General features: G+C 37.0%; 1 protein-coding gene and 1 long non-coding RNA gene across 3 annotated transcripts in view; one reads left to right on the forward strand and one right to left on the reverse strand.

The window, feature by feature from the left end:
* The first annotated feature begins 7,913 nt into the window (after nucleotides 1–7,913).
* LOC113911948 lies at nucleotides 7,914–24,526 on the forward strand. Its single transcript, XR_003516643.1, has 3 exons — nucleotides 7,914–8,011; nucleotides 21,970–22,097; nucleotides 24,230–24,526. It is a non-coding gene; the product is annotated as an uncharacterized LOC113911948 (long non-coding RNA).
* The window catches only part of TBX20 (T-box transcription factor 20), a 57,689-nt gene continuing 42,242 nt past the window's right edge, over nucleotides 10,781–26,227 (reverse strand). For both annotated transcript variants that reach the window (XM_027574933.2, XM_027574932.2), the window contains 2 exons: nucleotides 17,307–17,419; nucleotides 10,781–15,847 (listed from right to left, as the gene is read on the reverse strand). In XM_027574933.2, the coding sequence (XP_027430734.1) occupies nucleotides 15,507–15,847; nucleotides 17,307–17,419 (454 nt within the window). In that variant the 3' untranslated portion in view covers nucleotides 10,781–15,506. The remainder of the gene's footprint in view (nucleotides 15,848–17,306; nucleotides 17,420–26,227) is intronic.

Genomic DNA, 26,227 nt, shown 5'->3' on the forward strand with positions numbered 1-26,227 from the left:
GCCTGGTTGTCAGGACGACCGGGAAACCTGGAGGGCGGGGCGTGAGATCCAGGCCTCCCTGCTCTGCTCGTGCGTCCTACACGCGCACCGCGCACCGCCTCGGCGCGCAGCCCACGCGCACGGCCCCAGCGCTCTGCGTCACGTGCATCCCCCAGGCGTGTCGTCCCCCGCGCGGCGCCGGCGCACTGCCCCACGTAAATACCTGCGCACACCCTTGCGGGCCAGACGACCTGTGCCTGGGTGGGGCTCCACGGTCCGGCTGGTGGGGAAGCAGGAGCTCTCTCTGATTTACTTCTTTTTTTCGAGTTCAGGCATAGCTTTGTTATTTTTACCAAAAGGTTGCACGTCTGGAAGTAATTAAAAGGGAAAGAAATCTTAGTTGAAAGAAAGAACCATAGAAAGAGAGCGAGGGAAGAAAGAGGTGCGCCTCCCACTTTGGGAACATCTCTCTCCCCTCCTATGAACACCTTGCAATGGACATTAAGTGTCTCCTACATAGAGGGATTGGCCCAAGGCCATAGGCAACATGTGGCAGAGAAGGCTGAGCCAGGTGAGTCTAACCTCAAGGCTTCGGGTTGGCACTAGAGTTGATACCGCCTTTCCCCTTGGAGGGCGGCATTTATAAATCCATTCTTGAAGTATGTGGCCTTTGAAACAAAGTTATTTTATCAGGCAAAAATGTGTTTATTAAGGAATAGCAGAGAAATGCAATTCAGGACATGCAAGCTATGGGCAAAACGATAGGCAAGTACAGCAAAGGAGAGGAACTTATGAGAAGGAGACAGTTGGGAGGGGTTATTTTGAACAAAAATACATTGGAAAACATTAAGAGTGCAGGGTGATGAGGGTTTCTCATTGGCGGAGTTGCTGGCTTAGCAAAATTCTTGTGGGAGATAAAATGTACATCCCTTCCTGTTAGGGCTTGTAATGGAGGATTCTTTCTAGTTCAGTCTTCGGTTGTGGTCTGTAATTCACCTCAGTGAGGGAGCTCCCCCTTCTGGCCTATAGCCTCCATTTGAAATGAGGTTTCCCTTTATTAATTTTCACAAGTGAAAGTATGTGTCCCAACAGTGTTGCTAAGATAGAATTCCTTGGGCATAGAATCATTGTGCTCAGTGCTCTCACCTTCCTAAACCAGACCTACCCGGCGTCACATTGGCTACGTAGCCAAACATGCCACAGCAGCTAGCAAAAATGGACGGAGTTCTTGACGTTTTCCATGTCCTCTGGCACCGCTGGAGTCCACACCGCTTCACTTCCCATCTGTTTTGAACTCCCTCATCCCCACCTCCCCCATGTGATAATCTATGGCTCATTATGGTCAGATTAATTTTCCTGATACAATATCCTTCAAAAATGTTCATGGTTCCCATAACCCACAAATGAAATGTAAACTCCTTGGCTTGCTCATCAGTGCCTTCAATAATCTGCCCCAATCAGCCTTTTCCACTTCTCTGGACACAGATCTTCCAGTAATCTTGAGTGAGGTGCAAAGCATGAGACTCCATAACTATCCCTTTACTCATACCAGAAAGCTATTCCCTAGTCCCCTAGCTCTTTCATCCATTTCTCCCTGAGCATCTGAGTTCTTTCACCTTCCAGGCCCCAGCCCACATTAATTCCCCCTTCTCTAAAGGTCTGAAGCAATTATTGACCATAGTATTCATCTTGTCACTTATTTAAATTCAGTAAGTACTGTTATTAATTTGTTTCCTAAGTTTTTTTCAGGGAGAATTTCTACAGTGCTGGCACTGTTTGGTGCTTAAAATATTTTCTCATTTAATTCATAAAATAACTTTATTCAAATTAGAAAATTGAGGATCAAGGCTATAGTAATTTGTCCAAGTTTTGACAGCTAAAAATTGTCCAATACTGAGTTTAAAATGAAAGGTATTTATGGGTGGTTGATAAAAATATGTTACTGAATAAATATGCAAACTCAAAATACCTTATTTTTATGTATTTTAATATTTTTGAGAACAGTAAGTGAAAGGCTATGATTATTTTTTATTAGAGTTATATTAGATTCATAAAATGAACTGGGTAGATTTGCACCTTTTTGCATTAGAACATCTAGTTTGGGAGCCTTTCTTTTTTTCTTTAATCTTTCAGTTTCCTTCATGATTATTGGTCTATTTACATTGTCTACCTTTTCTGCGGTCTATTTGCGAAATTTCTGTTTTCCCATAGACATTTCAAGTTGGCTGAATTCTACACCCTACTCTACCTGAGATTAATATGGCTATGTGTGCTTTTTTTAAAAAAAAATTAGAAATTGCCCAATGAATCTGTTTATCCCTCAACTCTCTGTGATTTTAATAGGTGTGTTTCTTTTAAGCTGTATGTTGTTGAATATTTTTAAGATACTCTAAGGGTCCTTGTTAATAGATTATTCAAGTGATTTTATACACTTTATGTTTTTTTCATGAGGGGTGGGAAGGAAGGAGTGGCTGCTACTGGAATGTTGACCAGATGTCATTTTCAGTGCCATTTTCCTGTACAGTTCTGAACTGAACTTTCTGATTTTGGTTTCCTACCCTTCAGTTTATTTTGCCTATTTCCTATGTTAACACTTTTTGGTCAGTTTGTTTATTTGTTTTCTGGAAGTTCCAGTCGCCTCTTGGATCACTCAGTGTACTAACAGAATAAAACATTCTTACCCTTGGTTTAGCCCTTGAAAGTACTAATCTGGTCATTTTTTCTATTTAAAATATAATTTTTATAAGAATGTTCAATGTATTATTATTTCTATTGGTGAAAATTAGAAATAACCTCCACATCAAATAATACATTATAGAACACTCATGCAATGAAGCATCCCTAAATTGACTAAAGTCATTTGAATATTTAATAATATGGAAGAATACTCATGATATAGGGTTTAAGGTATAAGAAGCAGGATATATATGATTCAGGCATATAGCAACACATAATTAACTATATGCCAGGTTCCATTTTAAATCTTTTACATAGTGGACTCATATGTGGATGATTACTATGGTGTGACCTTGAGCTAGTAACTTAGCCACTCTAAAATTTCTCATCTGAAAAATGCTAAAGCACCTAAAACAAAATACATGCTTAATTTAAAAAAATGTTCCTATATCTTGCTCTAGATTGACCATATTAAAAGTATACTGGTCAGTATTACAATATTTTGCTAACCTGGATTCTTTTTCATTAAATTATATTTCTGTATAGTTCTATTATTAGACAGTAATGTGAGTGCTAGATTCATTAGTTAACTTAAAAAAACTGAGAGACAGTTGCATAAATAATTATGCATTTTCTTACTAAGAACCCCCAGTGCCTCCATTCAATACGTGCCCCCTTTAAAACCCATCACCAGGCTAACCCATCTCCCCACCCCCTACCCTCTAGAACCCTCAGTTTGTTTCTCAGAGTCCATAATCATGGAACACTACATCAAAAACTAATGATGTAATGTATGGTGATTAACATAACATAATAAAATAAAATTTAAGTAAATAAAATAAAACTAGTTTCTCTTAAAAAAAAAAAGGAATAGATTTGTATATGTGAAGGAAAACATGGCTGAATAGAATCATGGCACATTTTCATCTTTCTATAACTTCCAACAGCAGTCACTTATTTTACTTAGTTATTTTGGGGTTTTTTTTTAAGATTTTATTTATTTACTCATGAGAGATGGAGAGAGATAGAGAGGGAGGCAGAGGCAGAGGCAGAAGGAGAAGCAGACTCCCTGCAGAGCAGGGATCCCAATGCGGGACTGTATCCCAGGACCTTGGGATCATGACCTGAGCTGAAGGCAGACGGTTAACTGACTAAGCCACCAAGGCGCCCCTACTTAGTTATTTGAACAGACAGTTATTTGAGTTGTATTTTAGCTACATGCTTATTAATGACAATAACTTAAACTAGTATGCCTGATATTTATTCTATGATGAACTGACAAGTAAAATAACACATTATAATTTGGTATAATACAATATATTCTTGCATATTATATCCTATTTAAAGTGAATATGCCTCGTGATTTAGCAAATTGTTTCTCTTACATAGAGATTTCTAATTCTGTCTGTATCTAAAACTCATCTGTTTCCTCTTTGTCTCTTAGGAAAGCAGTTGGTAATTTTTACCCAAAAATGCAGTGAAACAAAATAACCAGCAGATGGCAATAATGACTTGTAAATCAGAAATTTAAAAAAAATTTTTTTAGGTAGTTTAAAAAAAAAAAAATCACTGTCCTTGTAATAAATCAGTTTACCAAATATGAAATGTAGGGGAACTCCAAATTTAATTCCACATAAAAATAATTATGTTGCATATTTCGTATATCAAATTATTAAAGATACTCATTATGGCCAACATTTGGTTTTTGAAATAATAATGACTGCTTAAATGGATTCAAGTAATTTTTTTTTATCAAATTTAAATGTTTTAACTTTACGCAAATAGATATAAATTGAAGTGGATAGCTAAGTTACATCTATATGTAGCTTGGTTATATGGATCAGAAAAGAGAGGTAGTTCAGCGAACCATCATTTTGAAAAGGTTATATTTTCCTCTATAATTTGATAACATACTAATTTCACTTTAATTGATACTTTTCTGCATGAAAGATGGGTTTTTATCTGTGTTGTTTCACAGATTCTTATACATTACTTTTTTTTCCCTTCGACAGTACAAGGAGTTGGAATTGGTGTCAAAGTGTGTATCTAGCCTATCACCATTAGATAGTTCCAAAGATGGTAGCAGAGTTTTTAGGATCTCATAATTATGTCAACTGTAATTGAACTGCATATCCAAGATTCTTTTAGAGCCATTTTATTTAGTGATTTCATCATTTCAATTAAGAAGTTTTAAAAGAGTGAACCAAATGGGACTCTTTTTTTATATTTTTGTAGGACTTTCTATAAATTTGCAAAGATGAAAAAACTTTTTTATTTAATCACGTATCTCTGTTTTTGTCTCCAAAAAACAGGATAAACTATGGGTATGTGCTTCTTGGTGACTATGTGTTTTCTAATTGGTTTGTTTTATATGTTAAAAGGTCTTTTCGCAGGTTGTCTCCACTAAAAGAAATGTTTTTGCACATGTGTATTTTATAACACAACTACTTCAGTCAAACCATTACACACCTTGGATTGATTCACTTTTAAATAGTATGTTTGCTGCTATTGGTTTACTTTATAGATCCTGCTTTAATTCTAGCTGGATGCAGGTGCTTCTTCATAGGAGAAAATGGAAAGTCACCAGGTGCGGTGAAGCATACAGCTTGAACGTCAACACTTCATATGTAGTGCTTTGCATGCGGCTGCCTTTTCATCCACATGAGAAAGGTACCTACGATAAGTTGGAATTTCTAGGAGTTCTAGTCTACTTTCTGTGTCCACAAGGGGCTTATTCTCCTTTTAAAAACTGGAGCTCCTTCCACCATCCATACTCTGGTCAGTTGTTACCAAGCCTATGCTAGATGAAATGAGATCACTTTGCCCTTGATAGATTTATATGGGCATAATTCATTCAAAGGAAGGGGGTAATCCACGAGTTAATTGGGAAAATTCCTTCACCCACCCCCCTACCACATGGGGAGACTGCCTAATTGCATAGTATGTACACACTGATTTGAGAAGAAAGGTATTCAGTAATCATTAAGTGACTTAAGCAATATATACACAACCACATACGTGTGTATATATATATATGTACATATACACACACACACATATATATATACCACACCCCCCAAAATCTATTTTTCCATGAAACGAATGATGATAGTTCCATGTACAAACCCAAAAATACCAAGATTAGTTTTATTTACCACCAAAGTAACAATTACAAGAATTACTACATTCAATATTAATGAACAAAAGTCTTAGACTATATTAAAGAGTGAATTGTAGAATATGTGTGGGCAGATTAAATGTAAAACATAGCAAAACAGCAAAGATATATAAGGCATCTGTGTGCTGTTTTGTATCCCATAATATCCTAGATTGATTTAACTTTGATTATGACATAGTAGTCTAGAAATATCACTGTACTGGGCCCAGTATATGTTTTGGGCAATTTACTTCTCTAGCTTTTATTTCCCTGACTATGGAATATAAAGACTTTGGACTACATGGCCTGATTTAAGTCTTTTATCTGATTCTGATTAGTATTTGTGCATATACTTAAGTAGCAAGAAAAATATGGCTCTTGGGTCATACAGTGCCCTGTACCCAGCTCTCTTCTTAGCACTGCTTCCCTTCTCTCCTCGTGTGCATCCAGCTGCGTTTGGATTCCACCCTGAGGGTCTTCCTCTCAGCAGTCTACCCCAGAGTTTATCCCCATCTTGTACTCCAGGTGCTACACTTCACTGTCAATCCAGATGAGCTAAGCCTATCGCTCTTGAACCTGTTCATCCCAGCCCCAACCTGGCCTCCACTTCATCCCTGGTCTCTGTTCTGATTCCTCCCTGATTCCACTTGCTGTCCAGTCTTTTAGTATAGTGGGCTTCATTTTTCCTATTTTCTAATTATTTCTTTGCTCTAGCAGAACTAAGTTGGAACTGGAGTATAAGGGAGAAGGAAAAATATCCCCAAATGAGTAATAAGTGTTTACATCAAGACCACCAGACTCTTGCTTTGGGCAGCAGAGTCCTGCTTCCACACGGATATTGACCTATCTGCAAAAGATAATTTCCCTTCTGTTCTTTGCCATAATCTAAAACTCTTCTTGAGACATTTACCAGTGACAATTATGTAATCTAAGAGAAAATTTGTTAGGGTTATGCAGCTTTTATGTTTCTTGATTAAGGTTGTTTATATGGGTTCAGTAAAGGCAATGTAGACTTTCAAAAAATTTCTTAAAATTTAGAAATATTTGAGGGGTTAGCACAGTATCTCAGTTATGAGTACAGACAGGATTTGAATCCTGGCTATCTCACTGATGTAGGTTCTGAGCACTAATTTTCTCTACACCTTAGCTTTTTCATACCTCAAATGGAAATAATACTAGTTCCTACCTCAGAGAGCTGTTGCATAGATTAAATAAGATAAGGTATATAAAGTGCATAGTTATAGCAAATGTCCTAGAAAAGGTAGCAATTAATGCCATATCAAGGCTCAGGGTAGAGAGGGAATGATTTATATCATCTTTTTCCCACCTAGGGAGTTCAAAGAACTAGCTACAATTCTTTCTAGGAAAAAAACCAGGAGGGGATAAAAATAAATTAATATAAATGGAGGGCTTAAGGCCATACAGTGTTATCAAATTGGCAGTATTATCTTTCTTTTACAGATTAAAAAAAATGAGGCAGGGAGAAGATTCTAGAATGCCCACTCTTAACTCACAAGTATGTAAGATTTACTCCCCTGGAAGTCCTCAAAGTTGACAAGTTGGGCGCTAAAAATGGAAATAAAAGATTTGCTGCATGGCTTTTTCTCTTATGTTTAAAAATAACGATGATCTGTAATTCACATACCATAGGAGACATTCTTTTAAATTGTAGAGTTCAGTGACTTGAGTATATTCACAAGGTTGTGTAATCATCACTACTAGTTCCATCTTTTCACTCCCCCCAAAAGAGACCCCTACACCCACTGGCAGTAATCCTCATTCCTCCTTCCTTCCCAGTCCCTGCCTTCTGTCACTATGACTATACCGATGCTAGCTATTTCATACAAATTGAATCACACAATACGTGGTTGTGTCTGGCTTCTTTTACCTGGTTTTCAAGGTTCATCCATGTTGTAGTATCTATCTGTACTTCATTTCTTTCTATACCTAAATATACCATTGTATAGATATGCCAAAGTTTATCCATTCACCAGTTGATGAATGTTTGAGTTGTTTCCACTTTTTGGCTATTATGAAAAATGCTGCCATGAATATTCATGTACAAGTTTTTGTGTGGGCATATGTTTTCATTTCTCCTAGGTGTAGACTACGAGTGGAATTCCTGGGCCATAAGTTAACTATGTTTAACCTGTTGATGAACTGTTTTCCAAAGCAGTGCACCATTTTCCCAACATCAAGGTACAAGGATTATTTTCTGGACTCTCTATTGTTTGTTAATCTACTTGTCTGTTATTTCACCAATACCATACTATCTTTATTACTTTAGCTTAGAGCAAGTTCTTAAGTCAGGTATTTTCAATCTCCAACTTTGTTCTTCTTCAGTATTTTGTTGGCTATTCTGGGTCTCTTGCCTTTCCATATGGAGTCAGTTTGTTGATAGCTACAAAAGTTGCTGGGATTTTGATTGGATTATGTTGAATCTATAGATCAAGTGGGAAAGAACTGACATCTTGACAATATTGAGTCTACCTGTCTGCAAACATGGACTATCTCTCCATTTATTTAGATCTTTGATTTCTTTCATCAGAGTTTTATAGTTTTCCTCATATAGATCTTGTACATATTATACCTCAGTATTTTCTTTTCCCTTTTGGGGTGCTGATATAAATGGTGTTATGTTTTTAATTTCAAATTTTTAATTGTTCATTGCTGATATATGGGAAAGCAATTTACTTATTTATATTAATATATTTATTTATTTATATTAATCTTGCATCCCACAACCTTGATATAATTTCTTATTAGTCCTATGAGTTTTTTGTTGGAAGCATGTTAATGTTCCATATTTAAAAATCAGTAAGAATGAAAAGGAAAAAAATCCTTAAAATTATAAGCAACTGGCTGGCTTGATTGCATGTGACTCTTGATCTTGGGATCATGAGTTCAAGCCCCACGTTGGGTGTAGAGCTTACTAAATAAATAAATAAATAAATAAATAAATAAATAAATTTATTATTAAAAAAAACTGTAAGAAACTGAACAAATGAACCCAGTTGTATTGTGAATGAGTGACATAACCATACAGTAGGATAAAAAAGACACTAAGTAACTGCTAAACATGTGACTTGACTGTATTCCTTTAGTCGGGGGTGGGGCGGCAGGGAACAACTGCAAACAAAATCTGAACTCTTTTTAGAAGGTTTGTTTATTGCAGTTTTATGAGTGAAGCAATATGAAATTATTTGGGGCATATGGTAGAATTGAGTAAATATGTTGAGGTTGGGAGCCAGGAGCCAGTCTCACTGTGGAAGAAGACACATACAGATATGGAATGGGGCAAAGCAAGGCAAGTCCCCTATGGGAGTGCACTGGAATTGGAGATAGCAGCATAAACTCATGATGTCTTATACATCCTGTACACACACACACACACACACACACACACAGATGTGTGTGCTTATATACATATATATTCCCAGTTCTCTTGTCTGAGAGGGCCTAGACACAAACATACCCCAATGAGCACATCTGGCACCCAGATTTTGGTTTCTAATATAGTTCCTCAACTAAAAGGAATCTGGATTCCTTAGAGAAATGGCCGGTTCCAGAAAGGGTACAAGATGAGCCTCAAACAATGTATTATGCCAGAAACTGAGTGCAAAAAAAAAAAAAGTCAATTAGGGCATGTCAGAAGGACACAGGAGCCAACCTGAGGGGCTCCTGATGACCATACTGGGGTGATTTGAGCACTAAGATAACTAAGAATGGTAATAAATTATAAAACATTGAAAAATAGGAATTATTTTGCCATGAAAGAGACATAAAGGCCGAGGCACTGTACCAGTTTAAAGGACTGAAGAAGCGTGATAACTACATGCAAGATGTGCTCCTGCACTGGATCCAGACTGAAGGAAGAAATATACCACAAAGGACATCACTGGGTCATTTGACAAAATTGGAATACAGATGGTAGATCACAGCATTTTACCACTGTTAAATGTCCCCAAATTGCTGACTGTCCTGTGGGTATTTAATGGAATCATCTTGGTTTTAGGAAGTGCACTTTGAATTACTTAGGGTAGTGAGGCATGATATGTGAAGCTTACTCTCAAATGGAGGAAAACAATCTGTATATATTACGTGTGTGTAGGGGGTAGTACATGCACTACCTCAGTGTGAATGCAAATGATAAATCAAATGGGGCCAAAAGTTCACAATGGGTGAATCTGGGTAAAGAGTATACAGTGTTCTTTATACTGTCCTTACAACTTTTCTGTCAGCTTGGAATTATTCCAAATAAAAGATTTTTTAAAAGGTTGGTGTTTGGCATGCACAAAAAATTAAGGATAATAGAGCAGACTTCTGAAAGCAGAAGGTATGATAACGTCAAATATTCTGAAGGACTGTCATGTGGAAGGATTAAGATTGAAATTGGCTAATCTTATTTTTTATCAGCCTACTTTGTGTAATACCATTACAGCACATCGAAGAGCTCATGGCTGGAATGAGCAGTAAGCTTTAAGCTTTATGGAGTCTTCAGTATCTTTCCATACAGAGAGGTGCAAAATCCCATGATTCTAAGAATTCATCAGGTGGAGTAAGTGAATGAACGGGATTTAGGTGTAGGAAAATGGGAACCAGTGGGGACTTGAGAGCAATGACTTCTCTATAGGCTTCCAAATACAATTAAAAACAAAAACCAGGGGCACCTGGGTGGCTCAGTCGTTAAGCATCTGTCTTCAGCTCAAGTCATGATCCCAGGGTTCTGGGATCGAGCCTCCCTGCTCAGCTGGAAGCCTGCTTCTCCCTCTCCCACTCCCCCCTGCTTGTGTTCCCTCTCTCATTGTGTTTCTCTCTGTCAAATAAATAAATAAAATCTTAAAAAAAAAAAAACCCAAACTCTGTATAGTAATCCCATTGGCTGTGTCTGGTCTGGGAGTGGCCAGCTATGACCCCTAATCTTACCTAATCCATTTTTTTTCCAAGTGAGGAAACAGGTACCAAAAGTCATGAAGCAAGTGTGTAAGATAATGAAAGGTGTAAATGTGTGCATATATATCAAAACACACCATTTTTAATGAAAGAAATTAATATCACACATTTGTACTTCTGTACAATTTTGGGTAATATATAATTTTAAGCTGTTTACAAATAACATGTAATGCTTCAAATATTACATAATGTTGATAATACATTTCTAGCAGAAATAAATATATTGCACTTAAAAAGAACTTCATTAGATGTTACTTCATAGTATTAGGCTTATAACTTCTTTTTCATAAAACATTTCCCATGCCCTTCCCCCCACCCCCAACACACACACTTCATTACAGTGACTGTTCTCACGCAATTCATTAAGCAAATGAACACAGCAAACAATAGAACTGTGATAGAGTCTACTAAAGAGGGTATATCCAATTTTAACCTTTAGGAAATAAAAGACGTTCTTTTAGGTTTCTGAAAATAAGGAAAAAACAATACATATTTTAATGTATCAGAAGTAAAATACAACAAATTGTATTTTTTGTCTAGATGTATTATTTTACCAATGTTTTTATTTTCTTATTATCAGGGGAGGGGATTAGAATTGAGGGAGGGACAGAGAAAGAAGGGCCAAAAAATACTTATGGATTATTTGCCTATCAAATATTTATAAATGAAACTTTGCATATTTAAGCATGCTGAAGAAAGATAAATATTAGAATATTTTATAATTGGCATGGAATATTAGTGAAGAAATTATTTTATGGTTTTCTAAAGGTTTAAGAATTTTTAACCTTTCGTTTACATAAAATGCTTGCATTCTGAAATAATATAAAAACATGTAAAATCCATTCCTCCAACCAAGCCGTCTAAAGGAGCCAGCTGAAAATCTTTTCTGTCCAGTGCTTGCTTTCTTGTCTAGACTAGGGTATAATATTGTTTTGTTTGTAATAATTATCAATTCCATACATGTTTAATAATGTAAATAGTTTCCTTACTCAATGGAAGACTGAGTTAAAATATTGTTTGTCTTATAATATGTGACCCTGCACATTACATAACTGAGTTTTTTGAACTTTAGTTGCTGAGTCATGGCTAAGCAAGACTGCATATTTAATGGGGTGATAAAGTCATTCTATCCATTGTATCTGAAGCTCATTTTTCTCAGTATAATTCATCTTAAATATTAGCAAGACAGCCTGAAAAGCCATGAAATTTAGAAATGGGTTAAATATCCTAACATCTGTCTGAAAAATTCATAGGCAGTATGGGAATGGGGAATCCCTTTCTTCTAAAAATACTTTTTTAAGGAGGGCATGTATTGCAAGGAGCACTGGGTGTTACACACAATGAATCATGGAACACTATATCAAAAACTAATGAAGTACTGTATGGTGACTGACATAAAAAAAAAAAGTAAAAATACTTTTTTCTTGGGCTTTTGGAGGGCGTCCTTTTTCTTTTTTTGAATGGGGGGCTGGGGATGTTGTGGCTGGAGAAGTGTTGTAACAGAGATGTGGATGAGAGTGAGGAAGGGAAGATCTTGGAATACCCCAGAAGTTAATGTAACTCCTATAGTAGAGCTCTACACAGGGTTTTTCTTAGTATCTTTTTAATACCTCCCGTTCTGTGCCCATCTACTAGGAAGAACAACAAACCTTTGTTATAAACTCAAAAGGACCAGCAGTGCAACCTAAATTCATTAATATAGAACTTGTAACCTAATAATTGGTGATGTATTAGACACAAGATGGATATACTTTACCTATATAATATTGCTAAGAGTGGACAGAGGAGGGGGAAGACTTGAAAAAGAAGCAAAAGAAATAACTGAACTTACTCAGCATTATTGATAAATGTTTTAAAAACAAATCAGGTCTGCAGAACCTACTAAGATATGAATTAATCCCTTCAGGTTATATAAAGCAGTTCTGAAAGGGCCTCTTTTTAGCAGCACTGCACATCAGCGATGTATTTTGATACTGTACTATACCTTGTGGGGGGAAACCCTGAATTTATTCCAAATACACTGTAACTCATGCTCTTAATTATTCAATTGGCTTTTCCACTATCTAGTTCTAATAATTACTTTTGGTAGGATAGACTTTAGACTTTAAAATCTTAAATGCCCAAAGAGTTAAGAAAGAATCAACAACCAGAATAGCTCAGAAAGACCCAGGTTGGAGTAAATTTCTACCCTTGGTTCTCATGGCTAGGGTGACTTTGATCAAATTAAGCTCCATGTACCCTGTGCTTTTTATTTCTGGTTAAAATAATGCCAAATACTTTTAAGAATATATCCAATTTAGAATTTCAGGTGTTATTCCTGAAGAGCATGCTTTGGTATCTTAGTCTTTGCTTTCCTTGAAGCACTCTACTTATTTTTAGCCTTATTCTGCTTAATTACAAAATCAAATTATGAAGTCAGGAAATACTGGTGTAAAACCATATTTAACAAAAACATAAAACACCTACTTTAAGACACGTCAACTGGGAAAAATGTCTAAATAGTATTAAAATGATCCTTTCATTCTCATCGAAAAGAAAATTCAGATACAGATTCACTTTAGTAGACCAGCAATTTACCAGAGTATCAAGTAGCATCATGTTAAATAGCATCTAGTTTTATTACTCCTGCCGTAAGCAGCAGTACTGTGTATTAAAAAGAGTACTGGCAACAGGCCAACTATTAAGTATCAAATCCCTATCCTAAGCTCTATGGATACTTAAACATTAGTCACAGCTGCTTTTTTAAAGAAACGCATTATTTATGCTGTGTTTGAAAACAAACTACCTGTGGATACTATAGCATAACATGCAAGAAGTTAGAAATTAGCCTGCGGTGTCTGCCATAGGAATCTGAGATGCTTGGTTGGCACAGCCCATGCTTCTCCATAAGTGAACTGTGGGCCACAGTGGAAAAAAACAATTGCAAAGTCCAGCAACAATGGCATCACATAGACAGGCTCTGCCATTATGCCGCGTCTCCTAGACTAGAAATGCCCCAGAGAAGCATTTGGTATGGGAAAGCCTAATAGAACAACCAAATAGAATTCCATGCAGTCTGATGTGATCAGTATATTGCATTTACTCCCATCTCTACTCTCAGCAGTGATATTTCCCATCTCTTTTAACAGATTCAGTACTTTTATAGTCAGAACAAAGTAGATACAAAATCTAAATTAGGTTAATACAGAGTTTTGGGGAACACTGTAAAGAAGACAGGTTGTATCTCATAGCAATCTAAAGTTGAAGGACTGTAAACTTTACTCAATTTCTGTTGTTAGGGAAACGAACTGTTGCAAAATGCCAAATATGCTCCCCTGACTGTAAATGCTTAGATATATGTTGCCCCCCAAATATAATGATTATAGATAGCTAAAATATAACTAATTACTAAACACTAAAGGAAGGCTTAAGAAGACATTAAGAATGCAAAATAAAGAGGATAAATGCTTTACATTGATTTACAAGCACTGCCAGTGTTTTAGTCAGGGGGTCATTGAGTTGACATACGATTTCATATAATGGACTAGAAAAATGGTAAAGGAGTCACTGAATAGAGCAGTAAGAAAGAAGGACAAACCAGATATAGGGACACACAACTTGTAAGCATAGGTTAAATGGTGGCTATATGGGCATACAGAATGGTCATTCACAAATCCTTGTCAATCAGTGGTTAACAGCTATCTAATAACAAAGCAAATTTACCAAAAATGAGAATTTGGCCCAGTCCATTTTACCATCCAAAAGATCTCCCAAAGCTGAAGTAAAAATGAAGGGGCCTTTGGTACCCATGGCAGAGAAATTCCCTTAAGAACCGGGCAACCGTCCTGTTATTGCAGACTGAGAGAAAGTCTCAGGTGTCATCGCACAGAGGCTTTAGAAGTGTTCCTCAATGAGTAAGTCAGTAGTGCACTTAGAACGCAGCCCAGAAAAATAAAACCTCAGTTTTACAATGTAACACATAGAGCCTCTTGCTTCAAAATTGTGTATAGAAGGTTTTTCCTACATAAATGGCAAGTAATTGCAAGAAAGAGAATTAGGAAGAAAGAAGCCAAGACTGGGAAAAAGAGCTTGTCAGGTACTGGCCCTTCAGTATGACAAAAAGAACTTTGGAGGTCATTACCGCCTATTCATCCACAAAATAGGATGCTTCAGCATTATCTCGGCCCCTTCCCAAGCAAACTAATACAAAGGAAAACTAAACATGCTTAAGCTACAACACTACAAATATTTCTCTATTGGCTCTCATTTTCTACAGGGAGAAATGGACTTAAGTTAGTCATTATGCATTACGGTTGGTATGTTATATATATTGCCTCTTGGAAGATTCTTTTGACCTGTGGAAAGCAGAAAGAAAACCTCTACACATTGATTTTATACATTACTGCATTGACACAGCATTTTTAACTGCTAGGTATAATGCACCTTAAAATTCATCTGACCTGTGTTATGAAATTTCCTGGGTAAGTTAGTATACTATTGGTTGCAGGATTTAGGCTGGCTAAGTCTATACTGATTCTCTCTCGAACCCAAGAGCTGTCCCCAAACTACACATGACTCCCGGTCTGTGGTGCACTCCCTCAGTGGTAGGTTTTATTGTGAGTCCAGCTCTCCTCTTTAATAAGTCCCATGTCTCCTGGAGAGCTCCTGCTCTAACACCCCACATCCCACCCACCCAACTCTGTCCCATATTTCCATACCCATTTGCACATTCTGGATCTGGATTCTCCAAGGTTTAGAAGAGTCATACAAATGGTGTCATCACCGCAGAGGAATGGCGCAGTCCTTGGATAGCAGCATAGGGCCCCTGCTGAAAGTAGTGATGGTACCGGGGCATGTGGAATGAGGGGAATGTCGGGCCACTCCCCTGCATCGAGCTGGCAATAGCTGATGGTGTCAGAGGCATCCCAAGTCGGCTGTATGGTGGCAATGAACCTTGTATAGGGTGAGGAATGGGTGTTGCTATGGATGCTGTGCTGGTGCCAAGTGCAGTAAGGGACTGGGGGTGCTGAAATCCAGGAAAACTGGATGAAGATGATACCCAGGAGCTGAGAGACAAATTATCAGACGTTGTAAAGGCTGACCCTGAAAGGAAAAACAACTCATTAGACTAGAAACTCTGTTTCAGTGTGCGAATCAAGAATTACATTATCTGTAAGGATTGATTGATTTTTTAAAAAATATAATTGATCTGCAATTTAAAAAGACAAGCATGTCAACCATAAGTCACAGCTACCTTTCCAGGTAAGATATCATTTCTACCGTATATGGAAGAGAGAATTTACTAAACAGAAAAAGACTTAACTCATTAGATGGCCTACATGCTCCCAGAGAATGGCCAAAACACTAGAACCCTGCCTGGAAGTAATAACTGGATTCCCTTTAAAGGAGCTCCAAATAGCTAGTATCTGTCCTGACCTCTACAACATCCTTATAAGGAAGGCTGGACATATGAGCCTCAACAAAGTTACTGGGTTCTTAAAGGCATTGTGAAAACCCACAAGCATGTTTTTCTTTTTCTAGATTCCATAATTCCTTATTAAATATTTGACAAATTACAAGAGTAAGTTTTTCTTATATCACAGCATCCACAAGTTTAAACAAAAGTTGACACTGAATTTTCCAACTGTATAATTAATTACTAGTAGTCCATTTGGATTTAGTTTGAAGAGATGTCCTATATTTTGACAGATTATGCTATTCCATATAAGAGACATAAAATTATGACAGAGGGCTCTTTCCCCACACAAATATCCCTGTGCCCAGGTTTAGGCACCCTCTGGACTCCCAAGTGCAAAGTGCTCCTTTGTGAGTCTTTGGGACAGAGGAATTTTTCAGTATCCCCCTACTGTCACCGCTGGGGCCACTGCCTGTACGTAATGCCCTTCACTAAGAAAATCTTCTTTTAAGTGTTTTCCAGGGTGCCTGGGTGGCTAAATAGGTTAAGCATCTGCCTTCGGCTCAGGTCATGATCACAGAGTCCTGGTTTGAGCCCCATGTTGGGCTCCCTGCTCAGTGGGGAGTCTGCTTCTCCCTCTCCCTCTGTCCCTCCCCGACCCCACCCCACCCCCCGCTCATGCGCGTGTGCACTCTCTCAGATAAAATCTTTTAAAAAGTAAAGTCATTTTAGTCATCGATCCTAATAAGATATTTCTAGAATATCTTATAAGAGGAAGAGATATAGTTCCCAATTTTCAGATTATAAAATTAGGGTTCAGAAAGACTAAAGGACTGCCCCCAGAGTCCAACAGGTCTTTGGTGGTAGATCACAGACAAGTAACTCCTGAGCCCTGACTCAGAGGCTTGATGTCCTTTCACTAGAAAACCACAGGAAACCATCAGGCAGAATAATCACTTAAGACTCAGAAGCAAAATAATGAACTGTATGAAAATCAGCCTCAGGGGCTATCCTTTCCTCAAGAGACTCCTGAAATACTCTGGGGGAAGAGTGCACCCTGAGGACTACAAGTTTCATCACCTACCTTTCTTTCTCGTTCTGGGTGCTCTTGCTCCCAGCAGTTACATAGCCCGGAAGCCGTCTTACCTCGATTTTGTGTTGTCTGAACCTCATCCCCCAGCACATCCTCTTCTCCTCCATAGGTACGGATGGGTGAGCGGGCATAGGAATGCTTCTGGATCAGGCTCTCCACACTTTCCCTAGGTTAGAGAAGGACACATCCTGAATAAACTAAAAAGTACTTGGAGATGGGTCTGAAGGATAACTACTCAGTAAAACCATTTTCTCAGCCCAAAGACCCCCCACTTCAGGGAAAGATGACATTCAAAACATGTATATTTATGCCACTATAGACCCCTCAGAAACATGACCTCAGGCATGCAAATACAAGCAAACATAACTGGATAGGATAGGGACAATCCCCAGAAATCCTACAACATGGAGGACAAAGAGGTGAACAAGGAGCTGGGAAACCAGACTATAGGAATGCAGAATTTAATGATTTGAAAAATGAGTGAGTGAAAATCCTGAGGAGCTGCAGTGACTCTTCTGACTTCATCAGCTAATGAACATAGAACAAATACTTGACTGATACGAACTGCACTTACTGAACAGCTGATGAAATGCTGGCCAGAAGTTCAGAATATCATTAGTCATAAAAAGACTCAACGTTCACTAGTAAACCTAGTAAGTGCACAGAGTATATGACAATTTGGGTAGTTTGGATAATGTACACTTTGAGATTCCTGTTGCATTAAGACTGAAAATTACAGAAAACCTGTGAAGGACACATAAAATGGCCATTAGAAAATTGAGGCCCCCATATAAATTGGTTCCTTGACTTTGAAGGTAGTCTTCCTGTTGAAACATACTCTGACAACTAAAGAATGCAGTTCACTTTAAAAAACAAGAATTACTGGGGCGTCTGGGTGGCTTAATCACTGAGTGTCTGCCTTCGGCTCAGGTCATGATCCCAGGGTCCTGGGATCAAGCCCCTATCAGGCTCCCTGCTCCGCGGGAAGCCTGCTTCTCCCTCTCCCACTCCCCCTGCTTGTGTTGCCTCTCTCGCTGTCTCTCTCTCTGTCAAAAAATTTAAAAAATCTTAAAAAAAAAAAAAGAACTATTTTGGTATTGGCCCATTTGACCAGCTGCTGTTTAAAAAAAAAAAAAAAGGCCAGCAAGAGTTTAGCCAAAGAATTCTTTGCCAAAAATACATGTTGATAGCAGGTTGGTTTACACAGTATACATCTCTAGAATAGCTGTGGCCTAATGATTAACACTGAATTAACCACCAAAGGATAAAAAAATAAGTAATTTAAAAAACTGTGTGTTGAAGAACAAATCAAACACCAAATTTCACATTGAAGGGACAAGGAAAACAAAATGTCATAATAGCTTTTCAAAATGTAACACTTGTCAACATTTCACATAGATATATAGACTTTACTGGTGAGAAAAATACTAACTCATAGTGAATCTGGCCTTCTAGAAAACTTGTATACTCACAGAAATGAAAGCATTTTGTCATATTATGTAGCTTGCAAGTGAGGACTTAAGGGTAAACTTAAAAGAAAAATTAATTATAACAACAACTCAAGTTACATCTCCAATCCAAGAGAGTTTTAAAATAAGCATACAGTACCAACTTCATGTAGTCAAAATGATCAGGATCCATATCCAAAAGATTAACATACAGCTAGATTAAAAAGTGAAACCATTCCATACTCACTGATATGGAAAGAACTCTAAGATATAGTAAGTGAAAAAAGTACAGAAGATATATATAGGTATAAAGTGCTACCATTTGTGGATTTAAAACAAGGAATATATGTGTTTGTATATGCATAATATTTCTGGAATGTTCCAGTTTCATAACAGGAAACTGCCTAGAATAGGTCATCTCTGTACCAGGGATTTAAGGGACTGGAACCAGGGATTTAAGGGACTGGAGCAATGATTCCCAACTTTGTCTTGACTCTCAAATTTGTCCCAAATCCACTTGAGTCGCCTGGGGCTCTTAACAAAGAAAAACTAAATTGAGGTATAATTAATATACAACAAATAGTACATATTTAAAGTGTACAATTTGACCAGTTTGGGCTTATGTGACAAGTGACACCACCACAAGTGAGAAAAGAAACATACCTGACAAAGGTTTCCTCATGCTTCCTGGTCCCCACACCAACAAGTTTGACCAAGGAAATCACTAATATGATTTCTGTTCCTACAGATCAGTTTGCATTTTTTTAAATTATACAAAAATGAAATCCTATCTTATGTTTTTCTCTCATGTTTTCTTTTTTAATCTGGCTTCTTTCCACTCAGCATAATTACTTTGAGATCCATCATGTTGGAGCATATATCAAATAGTTAAATCTTACTCTGAGTAGCACTGTTGTCCAAATGATAGTATGTACTATATGTACTATAGTTTATCTATTCACCTGTTGATCAACATTTGCCTTGTTTCTAATTTCTGTTACACCAGAAGCTGCTACCCATATTCAGGTATACTTTTTTTTTAAATGGACATATGCTTTCATATCTCTTGTTTTCTTTGCAGAAAGGTTTTAGTTACAAATTCAAAACTATCATCAGGGGTGCCTGGGTGGCTCAGTTGGTTAAGCGACTGCCTTCGGCTCAGGTCATGATCCTGGAGTCCTGGGATCGAGTCCCACATCGGGCTCCCTGCTCAGTAGGAGGTCTGCTGCTCCCTCTGACCCTCTTCCCTCTCATGCTCTCTGTCTCTCATTCTCTCTCTCTCAAATAAATAAAATCTTAAAAAAAAAACTATCATCAGATTGTTTCTTCTTGAGTGGGTTTTGGTAGTTTGTGTCTGTCTTTAAGGAATTTGTCCAGTTCATCTAAATTGTTGAAATTATAAGCTAAGCATTCATAATATTGCTTTATTATCCTTCCTTTCAGTATCTGTAGAATCTGTAGTGATATTACTCCTCTTATTCCTGACTATGGTAATTTGTGTCTTGTCCCCTTTTTTCCCAATCAGTTTGGGTAGGGGATTGTCAATCTTATTAATCTTCTTTGCTTTTGGTCCCACTGATTTTCTCTATTATTTTCCTGTTTTCTATTCCACTTATTTCCATTCTGATGTCTATTATTTCCTTTCTTCCACTCACTTTGGGTTCAGTTTGTTCTTTAGATGAAGCTGAAGTCATTGATTTGAGATCTTTGTTCACTTCTAAAGTAGGAATGTAGGGGTGCCTGGGTGGCTCAGTCAGTTAAGCATCTGACTCTTGATTTCAGATCAGGTCATGATCTCAGTGTTGTGGGATCAAGTCCTGCATTGGGCTCCACACTCAGTGGGGAGTCTGCTTAAGATTCTCCCTCTCCCTCTGCCCCTCCCCCTGCTCACTCTCTCTCAAATAAATAAATCTTTAAAAAAAATAAAAATAAAGTGGGAATGTAGCCTATACATTTCCTCTATGTTCTAGCAGCATCCTATAAGTTTTAAGTTTTTATGGGCTATATTTTCAATTTCATTCAGTTCAAGATATTTTCTAATTTCCTTTTTGATATCTCCCATGACCCTTGGGTTATTCAGACATGTTATTTATTTTCCAAATGTTTGGGAATTTTCCAGTTATCTTCCTGTTACTACTGCTTTCCAACATAATTCCATTATGGTCAGAGAACATACTCTGTATGACTTGAACACCTTTAAATTTATCGGGACCTGTTTTTTGGCACAGGGTATGGTCTATCTTAGTAAATGTTCTGTGTGCACTTGAGAAGAAAGTATATTCTGCTGATGTAGGACAGAGCATTTTATAAATGTCAATTGGGTGAAGTTGGTTAACAGAGTTGCTTAAATCTTCTATATCTTTACTCATTTTCTGTCTACTTGTTCTATCAGTTTTTAAGAGAGGAATAGTGAAATCTCCAACTATAATTGTTTATTTTCCTATTTCTCCTTACAGTTCTGTCAGTTTTGCTTCATGCACTGTACTTTGAAGGTCTATTAGGCACATAAATATGTAGGACTGTAAGTTCTCCTGATGAATTAAACCCTTTACGGGCATACCTCAGAGACATTGTGGATTCAGTTCCAGGCCACCAAAGTAACATGAATAGTGCAATAAAGTAAGTCAAATGAATTTTTTGGTTTCCTGGTTCATATAAAAGTTATGTCTACACTACACTGTAGTCTATTAAGTGTACAATAGTATTATGTCTAAATAAAACAATGTATATACCTTAATTAAAAAATACTTCATCATTAAAAAATGCTAACCCCATCTGAGCTTTCAGCAAGTGGTAATCTTTTTGCTGGTAGAGGGTCTTACCTCGTTGATGGCTGCTGACTGATCAGGGTGGTGGTGCTGAAGGCTGGGATGACTGACAATTTCTTAAAATAAGACAACAATGAAGTTTGCCACATAGATTGACTCTTCCTTTCACAAATGATTTCTCTGGGGCATGTGATCCTATTTGATAGCATTTTACCCACAGTAGAACTTATTTCAAAATTGGAATCAATACTCTCAAACCGTGACTGCTGCTTTATCAAGTAAGTTGATGGAATATTCTAAATCCTTTGTTGTCACTTCAGCAATCTTCACAGCATCTTCACCAGGAGTAGATTCCACCTCAAGAAACCACTTTCTCTGATCATCCATAAGTAGCACCTCCTCATCCATTCAAGTTTTATCATGAGCTCACAGCAATTCAATCACATCTTCAGGCTCCACTTCTAATACTAGTTCTCTTGCAATTTCTGCCACATCTGCAGGTACTTCCTCCACTGAAGTCTTGAATCTTCAATTTGTAAAAAATGCAGTAACTACAAATCACAAGAAAGTGATGTGCAATATAATGCAATATGCCTACATCAGTATGAAATGATCTACTTTATCCATGGTAAGTTCTTTGCTCTGAAATCTGTGATATTAATATAGCTATTCCAGTTTTTCTTTTGACTAGTGTAAATATGGTATATTTTTTCCATTGCTTTACTTTGAACCTGCTGCCTTTAGATATAAAGTGCATTTCTTTTTTTTTTAAGATTTTATTTATTTATTTGAGAGAGAGAGAGAATGAAAGAGAGAGAGTACGAGAGGGAAGAGGGTCAGAGGGAGAAGCAGACTCCCTGCTGAGCAGGGAGCCCGATGCGGGACTCGATCCCGGGACTCCAGGATCATGACCTGAGCCGAAGGCAGTCGCTTAACCAACTGAGCCACCCAGGCGCCCATAAAGTGCATTTCTTAAAAGGCAGCACATATTTGAATTGTGCTTTTTAATCCAAACTGACAATCTCTCCCCTTTAACTGGGGTATTTAGTGCATATATATTTAATGTGATTATTAATATGGCCAGGTTGAAGTCTATCATCCCTATATTTGCTTCTTACCTTCTCATCTGCTATTTGCCTTTTTCTTTTTTTTGCCTTCTTTTAGGTTGTTTTATTATTTCATTTTATCTTTGTTGGTTTATTGGCTATAACTTACTCTTGTTATTTTAGTGGTTGATTTACTTTACAGCAAATATTTTTAACTTACTACAATTTACTAGGCAAATGATAAGATACCACTTCAAGTATACTTAAGACTTACAATAATATATTTCCATTTCTCCCTTCCATCCTTTGTGCTGTTCTTGTCAAACATTTTACTTTTACATAAATCCGATATTACATTGTAGCTGTTTTGTTTAAACAATTATTTTTTAAAAGATGTAAATAATATGAAAAAATTTGATCTACTTATCCTTGTAGTTACCATTCCCACTGCTCTTCATTCCTTCGTGTAGATCCAGATTGACATCGAATCTTCTTTCTACCTGAAGAACTTCCTTTAACATATTTGTAGTATAGTTTGTTGATGGTGAATTCTTTCAGCTTTCATATATCTGAAAAATGTCTTCATTTTACTTTTATTTTTTTAAAGATATTTTGACTGAGTATAGGATTCCCAGTTGACAGACATGTTTTCTTTCTGTACTTCAAAAATGGTGCTCCACTGTCTCGTTTACTTTTTTTTTTCTATTTACTTTGTTTCTGAGAAGAAATCTGCTGGCATCCTTATTTTTGTTCCTTTTATGTGATGTCTTTACTTCCCTGGTTGCTTTCAATATTTTCGCTTCATCATACTTTTGAGCAATGTGATTATGATGTGCCCTGGTGTTATTTCTTCAAGCTTCTTGAGCCTCTTTGGATTGTGTTGTTTTCAGTTGCCATTAAATTAGGAAAAATTTTGGATATTACTACTTAAATATAATTCTTCTCCCACCCCACCCCCCCAACTTCCCATCTACCTTTCAGGGACTCCAGTTACACATATATTAGACTGCTTAAAGTTTTCTCTTAACTCACCAATATGCTTCATTTTTAAAAATTTCTTTGTTCTCTGCATTTCACTTTGGATAGTTTCTATTGTGTGTCTCGAGTTTACCAGTCTTTTCATCTGCAATGTCTACTCTGCCATTAACCCCATCCAGTGTATCTTTCATTTTATACATTATAGTTTTTATCTTTAGAATTTTGATTTGAATCTTTTGGACAGCTTCCATCTATTTAATTTTTTGAATATATAACATAGATATAATAATTGTTTTTAATGTCCTTGTCCTGTAATTATAATATTTGTGTCAATTTCATTTTCAGTTGATAAATTTATCACATTATTGGTCATATTTTCCTACCTCTTTGTACTTGTTAATTTTTGATTAGATGCCAGACTGTGAATTTTATCTTGTTGGGTGCTGGATGTGTTTGTATTCCTATAAATATTCTTGAGCTTTGTTCTGGGATATAATTAAGTTACCTGGAAATAATTTGATCCTTTGGGTCTTGCTTTCAAGATATCTGAGGGAAGATTGGAACACTCTTTAGTCTAGGATTAAGTTTTCCTCACCACTGAAGCAAAAACCTTCTGAGAATTCTATCAAATGCCCTGCAAATCACAAGGTTTTCCAGTCCATCTGTTAGATGTCAGATCAGGCACTATTCCCACTTCTGTATAAATACTAGAGACTGTTTCCTCTAATCTTTTCAGGTGTGTTCTCCCCCCAACCTCTGGTAGTTTCCTTGGATGCATGATTTAATCGGATCTCTGCTGAACAGTCAAGAGGGATCCCCTAAAGATCTTTGGAGTTCTCCTATCCTACAGTCTATCCTGTGGATTCTGTTTTGGTCTCAGCAGACTCTTAGCTCGGATTATTAAACTCAGGAAAGTTGCCATGCTCTGCCTGTATTCTCTGCTCTTGTGCCATGGCCTAAATCTGCTCTCAGACTTATGCTGATGCCATCATAGGGCTCATCTCATTTGATTCCCATCCCTTGGGGATTACTGTCTTTTGTTGCCTAATGTCCAATATAATAAAAAAAATTGTTTTGTATATTTCGTGTGTTTCTTAATTATTTAAGGCAATAGAGTATACTTAGTCCTTGCTACTTTACCTTTACCTGAAGCAAAGTCCCTCCTGGAGATCTTCTAAAGATTCAAAAACCCAGGCCACATCAAGAGAACAAGTAAACCACAACCTCTGGGGGTGAGACACAGGCTTCAGTAATTGTTAAAGCTCCCCAAGTGACTCCAAAGGGAATGCAAATTTAAGAACAGAGGAGAGGTATGTGATGGATGTTTTTCACCATATACTCCCCATACCCTTTGAATTTTGAACATACATATTGTTCATTCAAAATTAAATGGAAACTATAAAAATGTCATGAAAGTAATACCCTACCAATTAACAAAAAAAAAAAAACAGCTGAACTAACACCAATACTTATTCCTTATAATGATAAAAATTGTCATTATCATGCCAATTTTTTATATAGTAAATGCACTGAAGGCAGAGTGGTATATTGGAAATATCATGGGCTTTAAAGTCATTTACCGAATGGATGAATGTATAGATGAGTAGGTGGACCATCTAGAACCATTTTCACATTCTAGTTCTGTTACTTCCTTAATCTCTCTTCATCTATACATTGAGGAGCATAATAGCAGCCTCACAGGGCCATTAATTCATCCAGAAATATTTACTGAGTACTTATTATGAACAAGGTACCATTCTAGGAATTGTGGATATAGCAATAAACAAAACATAAAAATCCCTAACAGGGGAGTAGGCTAGAGGGAAAAGAGAGAGACATTAAGAAAAATATGAAGCATATTAGATGATGACAATAGTGCTATGGAAAAATAAAAATAAAGCAGGGACTAGTGATAAGAACTGTAACTCTGAGGATTAACTATGATAAGGCATTTGAACTGGCCAAAACAGAGTCTGGCACATAGGAGGTACTTAGTAACCTATAAAAGTATATCTAAAGCAGGTAAAAATATTTTATTCTCTTAGATTATATTTGTCTCCAATTTATTCTACCCATCTGAATAATCCTAATACAGAATAATGAGATCTAAACAGGAAGTTTTCTCTTGGTGATAGAATACTAAAGTCAGCAGAGAACTTGACTACAGTGTTATTTGCAGTTCTACTATAAAATTATACCTATCATAAAAGATAAAATGTTAAGGGGCGCCTGGGTGGCTCAGTCATTAAGCGTCTGCCTTCAGCTCAGGTCATGATCCCAGGGTCCTGGGATCGAGCCCCACATTGGGCTCCCTGCTCAGCGGGAAGCCTGCTTCTCCCTCTCCCACACCCCCTGCTTGTGTTCCCTCTCTCGCTGTCTCTCTCTCTGTCAAATAAATAAAATCTTTAAAAAAAAAAAAAAGATAAAATGTTAAGCTTAAGCAAATCCATATCACTTGTTTAAAAGTGTAACTTATTTTTAAAAATCTCCTGAACAGACTTGTTGAATCCTTTGATTTAGACTTGTTGAAATGAAAATAGTTTATCATATACTAAGAGGCACAGTAAATATATAAAACGCAAAACTTAATGGAACGGATAATTTGGCATGATGCGGATGCTAATTAATCAATTTGCCAACTGCCCTATTTTTTAACCTTTATATGCCTACACTCTGGTGATGTTGGATCCCCACAACCTTAACAGCAGATGTCACTTCCTCAAGGACTTAATTC

Source organism: Zalophus californianus, chromosome 12, assembly GCF_009762305.2.
Source record: "Zalophus californianus isolate mZalCal1 chromosome 12, mZalCal1.pri.v2, whole genome shotgun sequence".
NCBI classification, from domain to species: domain Eukaryota; kingdom Metazoa; phylum Chordata; class Mammalia; order Carnivora; family Otariidae; genus Zalophus; species Zalophus californianus.